At 41.3% G+C, this 7,009-nt stretch overlaps 1 protein-coding gene across 1 annotated transcript in view; it reads right to left on the bottom strand.

The window, feature by feature from the left end:
* cip2a (cellular inhibitor of PP2A) overlaps positions 1-7,009 on the bottom strand; it is an 18,401-nt gene that overhangs the window by 7,100 nt on the left and 4,292 nt on the right. Inside the window, exons 4-11 of the mRNA XM_013915765.1 lie at positions 5,857-5,969; positions 5,018-5,112; positions 4,812-4,908; positions 4,455-4,577; positions 3,905-4,050; positions 3,754-3,829; positions 449-670; positions 134-307 (exon numbers count right to left, since the gene is read on the bottom strand). Of these exons, the coding sequence (XP_013771219.1) occupies positions 134-307; positions 449-670; positions 3,754-3,829; positions 3,905-4,050; positions 4,455-4,577; positions 4,812-4,908; positions 5,018-5,112; positions 5,857-5,969 (1,046 nt within the window). The remainder of the gene's footprint in view (positions 1-133; positions 308-448; positions 671-3,753; positions 3,830-3,904; positions 4,051-4,454; positions 4,578-4,811; positions 4,909-5,017; positions 5,113-5,856; positions 5,970-7,009) is intronic.

Genomic DNA, 7,009 nt, shown 5'->3' on the forward strand with positions numbered 1-7,009 from the left:
CAAAATATCGATTTCTGCTGTCCCTGTATCGATACATTATTAGCAAACAAAATATCACGATACTACACAGTATCGATTTTTTCCCCCACCCCTAATGTGCAGATACAGACAGACTGCAGGGCGGCGGGGTCACGTGAAGGATATTTAGCAGCAGGCTGGTGACGTAGCTGATGCGGAGACAGTGTTTTCTCAGGTGAGCATCTCCCTGTGAGAGATTGAGGCCCTTCAGCAGCCCTAACAGTGTCGGAAGCAACATTTCCACAAAGCTCAGTGTAGAATCAGGCATACTCTCTGCTCCCAGCGTCTCCTGGATGGAGAGGACAGGAAGAGAAGTGGGTGGACAGCTAACAAATTTTATTTTAATCATGACTACAGCTTCCAGGTAATCAGAAGAAAAGGTTCTGCCACTGTCAGACCGCTCCCCTGTATCCCAGTGGGGCTACCTTACCTCCAGTAGCTCGCTCAATAGCTGCAGGACCTGCAGAGAGCAAGATTCGCCACCCTCCACGGCCGAGCTCAGACACTGCACCAGTGCCAGCCCACACTGCGCCTTGCGTCCACCGTCCCGTCCTGCGGCTCTGAGTTTAGGTCCCGCCGGTTTGAAAACCACCTCGCACAGGAGCGAGCGCAGAACTGAGACACTGCACATGGCAAGGAGAAGCTCCAACACCTGCAAAGCACACACATAACACACATCAAGATGAAGGTTTGTAGCAGCTGAGCATGGCTTACAAAGGCTTTCCTTCCCCTTTATCCAAAAATAGGCTGCAGAAAGAGGCAAGTGTGCAATCATGCAGTAAAACTCAAGGTAGGCCGATAATGCTTTTCCATTTTCTGTCTTATATGTTAGAATGGATGCTGATTAAGAGTAGGAACAGTCTGATCATATTCACAGTAGACAGCAGAAGCATCTTCATGCATCTGCTTACAATCTTTAGATAAACTTCAGAGAACAAAACACCCAAATTTCAACATAACCTGTGAGTAATACGAGCAGCAGCTTCAAGCTTATAATAATCACAGAATTGACTAAAAATCGAATAAAACTGCAACAAACATCTGATACTTTTCTCAGTTTTGTACCACTGAAACTTGAATATCTATTTATTTATTGATAAATTGTGAACAGACGAATCTATATATAACAAAAAATTTTGCAACATTATTATCATTATTAATAATATTATAATGGCACATTTGTATATTTATGTTAGTATGTATATAAAAAGTATCTATTAAAAAAAATCTGTTGCCGTTGCTTTTGTGACACATGTCACGTTACACATTGTCACAGGTTTCACTCCTGATATTTTAACCCAAACCATGATGAGTTCCTAAACCTGCATTATTAGTTCCTGAGCATCATGGAAAAGGTAGCGAAAGCAAAACATGAAAGATGAAAGCAAAACTGAACGAGTTCAGTCTTGTGATATAAAACCATCGACCAAATAATAACCAACAAATGTCCAACAGCTTTTCAGCTGAGATCACAAAAAAAAGGTTTGCAAACCAGCTATGAACCAGTTAAACAACATAATTGTATTGTTTTGTTAATATTAAAACTATTAACTACAGTTTTTACAGCGTTTCATTCTTCAATTCAAACATCAAAGGTAAAGTGCAACCAACATGCTGTGAAGCCCCTGCCCTGCTTCCTCTTGCGTTCGCGGTTTTTGATATTTTACAGCATCACGTTTTCATTTCAAGGAAACACACTGAGTGACTTTAAAATCAACAGTTTCCTAAATTTAAAAATCAATTTTAGTTTCTGTTTAAACTCCTGAACAAATGTAAGAAAACAAGTTGAATCCTTTCGGGTTTTGGGACGTTTTATTGTTTCTTTTTAGTTCAGTTTAGTTCCAGTTTTTGATAGAAGATTTTTATCATTTCAGTTTAGTTTTTCAGTTTAAGAAAGTATGAGGTCATTTCTGCTTCTGTTCTTCCAGAATAACTAAAAATGAACTCATCATGACATTTAATGTATTGCACAGTCTCTTTATAAGGCAGCAGTTGATAAAAACGCTGACAGCTGCAGAATCGTTCAACTCAAACGTAACCACTTAAACCTGCACACACAACTAATGAGAGAGCAGGCTGTTACAAAAAAACAACATTAACATTTTTAAAGACTAAATATTCCTTGCATTTATTTCCTGGTTTGTCGGCAGCAGCTCCTGAAACAGCAGCTCTCCCTCTGTGACCCTCAGCGTTCGCTGGATCGATTGTTCTTCTGGTCAAACCTCAAAGGTCTTCAATGTCAGCCAAGTTTAGAACTTTGAAACTGTGATTCGTACAAGTGTGGTGTGTTGTCGTCAAATTGATAACAATCGATTAAGTAACAGGATATGAAATACTTCTTTCTGTCTTATTAACGAGCAGTAAGAAATATTTAAAGGAATTATTTGTCTAAAAACAAAAAAACATTTGTATTTACCTCAGAAATTCATTTTATTGTTTTATGTTTTTAAATATATCAATTTTATGTGTTAAAGTGCAGAAATGAGTGAGTTTGTGTCTGTAAGCCTTGAAAGGAGAATGTAGTTCAGTGGCTGCACTGAACAGACGTGAGCATATCCTGAAGTTGCTCCGTGATTTGATGCAAAGCTTTTGTGCTGCTTGAAGACGCCGTGATGGTGCAGACGTTAACAATAATTCGCTGATGTTCAGACAGACGTCTCAGAGCCATAAAGACAAAACTAAGACTAAAGTACAGCTTTCTATCCCTCAGCCATGCTGAACGCACTCCTCTTGTTGTGATTTGCATCAAAGTAGGTGAGACGGATCCACCCAGGCTTCTGCTTCTTACCTGGACATGCTCATATCCCTGAAGTTTAACTGAGTGCTACCTTTTGTTTGAGCAGGACTTGCTTGTTTGCCTTCATGTGCATATGAACTTGAGTGACATCCCATGCTTCATTCATAGGGTCGGCCTTCTATCAGGTTGAGGTCAGGACTCTGTGCAGGCCAGTCGAATTCCTGCACATCAAACTCACTCATCTATGTCTTTGTGGACCTTGTGTTGTTTCTGGTGCACAGCCATGTTGGAACACGGAGAGATGATCTCCAAAATGTTCCCACAAAGTTGTGATCATGAAATTGTCCAAAATGTTTTGGTATCCTTGAGCTGCTTTCAGTGGAACGACGAGCCTGAGCACAACTCCTGAAAAACAACCCCACACCATAATCCCCCCTCCACCAACGTCTCTCCAGAGAACACATCTGCCCACTCTAGAGTCCAGTGGCGCCGTGCTTTACATCACTGCATTTAAAGCTTTGCGTTGCGCTTGGTGATGTACGGCTTGGACGCAGCTGCTCAGCCATGGAAGCCCAATCCATGAGGGTCTCTATGCGCTGCCTCTGAGCTACTCTGAAGACCAGGTGAAATTTGGAGGTCTGTAGTGATCTCTGTGCACTGCTCCTGTGATTTTACATGCCCTACCACTTTGTGGCTGAGTTGCTGTCATTCCCAATCGCTTCCACTTTGTGATAATACCACTAACAGCTGACTGTGGAATATTTAGTAGCGAGGAAGTCACATGGCTGGGCTTGTTGCACAGTTTGCACCTCATCACGAACCGCACTGAAATTTACTGTCTAAGAGCGACCCACTTTGTTGCCACTAGAAGGTCAGTGTTGACGTCAGCGGCATCACGTCTGATGCAAACTGTGTCACACGTGATGGTTTCAGGAAATACTGGGAACTTACAGAGTTAAGCACAGCTGGTGTGGGTTATCATATTTGTCGTCTCTCACCTTGGCTGCAGGGTCTGGGTCTTTCGAATGCAGCAGTCCTAACACTTGAGACACACATGCCGAGAAGTGGGGATACCTGGAAATGGACAAAGGCTTTCAGCGGAGTTTTAAAGCAGCTGTTCGGGAAAAGAGCTGTGAATTATCTGCATACCTTGTTAGGTAATCAGCTATTTTGGGGTTCTTTAACAAATCAACCAAAAGGTCGACTGAGTATTTTCTCGTCAGAGTACCATCACCGTTCACGATGATGTTGAACACAAGCTGGAACGTTTGATGGATGTTCTTTGCATCAAAGAGCTACGAGGAAATCCCAGAGATTAGAGACAGGATATTATGTGAATCAGCATGAATGTTGTTTACTGTTCAACAGATAAAAACGAGAAGAGAAAATAGGAACAAAGTAAAAAAGGAACAATTGTTTCTGCTGTTAAGAAGAAAATCGAGTCATGGCAGAGACCTGCAGAAGTCTTGAGTCTCATTTGATGACATTTTGTCAGATTGGCTTGTAATTTTTTATAAAAAGTGTTTTTTGAGCAAAAGTTCTCCAGGTTTTTTTGGAGTTCTTTCAAAGTTTTCTTATTTTTGGACGTTAGCTGCTTTTTCACTCTTTTTCAGTCCAGTCTGTGAACATTTACAGAAAGATTTCTTTGTTTCGTCTTTAGACACTTTGTTAAGCGCAGATCCCAGCAGAGTTCACCTACCTTCTCTCCAACCTTCTCATTCAGGCTGAGGCTGGCCAGTATAGACAACGTGAAGACCACCACAGTCAGGCTGTTGTGCGCCAGAAAGTTGATCAGTGTGCGATAAAACTGCTTCACGTTGTCCTACAAAACAACATAACCAGTTTCACTCCTACTGGTCACCAACAATAAATGCATGTGGCCCAAAAAACCGAATAGTGCATCTCAAAAACATTAGAGTATCCTATTATTGTATTGTGAAATATTTAAAGGCCTTTTCTGGTTTAATTTTGATGATTGTGGTTTACAGCTCATGAATTTCTCAGGCGTCCAATTCTTAGAACTCTTCCTCTTGTATGTGAATCAGCAGAAACTCACCAGAGACTTGATGTAGATCTGCACGGAGATGTTGTCGCGACAGAGATTGGCCAAGAGGCCGAGACATGACATGACAACGTCTTCATTTTGAGATTGGCTGTGATGAAAGACCGTCGGTAATCTCGTTAATTGAAACATAATGAATCAAAACATAAAGAGCAGTAATTCAGTATAACATAAAGGCAGAGATGAGATGTGTTTCTCACATGTTGGTCATGAGAAAAGTGATGAGCTCGTGGATGCAGCTGGCGGACTGGAAGATGCGAGTGTTGTAGGTCAGCTTCTGCAGCACCTGAAGGCACTGAAATACAGAGCAACACAACACACACGACACAGACAGTTTTAGAGAAAGACTCAAAGCTAAAAGGTAAAAGTCTGTCGAGTAGATAGTACAGTCATAAATCTGCTTCAGGTAATTACTACATCTATATTAATAAAGATTTGGTTTGACCACTATTGGAATAGTTTTGGGTTTGTCTGCACAGGCAGAAACTACCCTCACGAGCTCCTGATGCACACACAGTTTGTTCTGCTCAGTACAGGAAAGGGCTTCAGCGCTTAGTCCTTGTATGCCTTCAAGGGGTAAAGAGTTTCTTGTAAAACACAATTCTCAATTTTACATTTTGCTCATGAAATATGCTTTAACTTGTATAAATGTCAAGGACACCAAGAGCAGAAGCACCACGGCACTTTCTTTCTGCTAGTTCTGAAACACTGCAGTGATTTTGGCAAAGCACCAAAGCGTTAAAAAACAACCAACCGTGTTAGACTTCTACATGACTTTATCTGGACAGTAGTTTTATTACACTTAATGAAAATTATGTCTTTGAATTTTTTCATCTACAATCTGACGTCCTACAGCTGACACACGACACCCGTGCTGTCACTGTGAACTGGCAGAGACATTTGTGCTCGCACAAGCTGACGGTAATGTTTAGAAGACTTCAGGGCTTCAGTTTGTGTGAAAACAGCTACGACGTTTCCTGTAATTGTAATGGAGTCTCACCCCCAGCTAGCAGCACACCAACTGTATTGATGGGCTTACCTGCAGCACCAGAGCCTCCCCAGGTGTGTTGCTGTGACAGTGTATGACAGCAGCCAGGGTGCTGGTGAGGTTGTAGCTGCTGTGCAAAATCTCCCGGCTCTGATCGTCGCAGGCTGTGAGGAATGAGTGTGTATGAAGTCGTTAGCATTTAGATTTTCTGTCTCAGAAATCATAAACATCCTTTTTTTATTATTATTCTTACTACTCTATACATTCTGTTCTGTTTCCTGACCCAATATGATAGGATTCTTTGGGAGACAATAATAAACCTAACTGGCCAACTGGCCTCTGATTATTTATGCATTCAAAGGTTAGCTTCCAGCACACTGTGAAAAGTTCGGCACACAAACAAATACTTTGCTGTTATTATCGGAATTTTGTAAAAACAGTGGAAATCCACACACTGCACATATATTTGAGGCAGACATGATTTTACTCAGAACCGTAGGAGGGCAGCCATACTTAGTGCTGTAAGGAGATGAGCTGAAAGAGGGCCTGACATTGAGAAAAGACGGTGAAACCTCAGAGGACATACCAGGGTCTGAGAAGCCTGTGCAGGGGTATATATATGTATAAGCTACATGTAGAACACCAGGCTGTGAACCATCCTTCTATGGTCTTAGCAGATTAAGGGAGACTTGTTGAATTATCTTTAAGAGAGGTCTCACTTTTCAGAGGGATTTATTCTTTCCCCCTTACCACAGACCATTTCTTAATTTGGACTCCCTTATGTCGAAGAATCTGTCTGAACTGACTGAACTGGATAAAACCAGGGATGAGAACATCTGGATCCTAGATTACTGATTACCTGACAAGGTTCTTATTTCCCTTCTAGGAATCATAATACTTAAACTTCAAAGCCCCAGATTACACATTGTCCATGCTCAGGCTTCTCAAAACATTCCTGTTCTAATGTCCGGTCTTACAGCACTAGGTCTGACTCCCCTCCCCTCTGCCTGCAGTATGGACATGAGTTAAACATGTGAGGTAGTAAGAACACTGTACTAAAGGGCAATGAATGAAAGTTTTGGTTTTGAATTGGAAAAAATTACTGTAGATTTCTGAAATCCTGAAATCAAAGTTAAGACTTGTTTTAATTTTGAAAAAAACAAAACAAACACACACACACACACACACACACACACACACACAC

Source organism: Pundamilia nyererei, unplaced genomic scaffold, assembly GCF_000239375.1.
Source record: "Pundamilia nyererei isolate P.nyererei 1_Seehausen unplaced genomic scaffold, PunNye1.0 scaffold00361, whole genome shotgun sequence".
In the NCBI taxonomy this organism is placed as follows: domain Eukaryota; kingdom Metazoa; phylum Chordata; class Actinopteri; order Cichliformes; family Cichlidae; genus Pundamilia; species Pundamilia nyererei.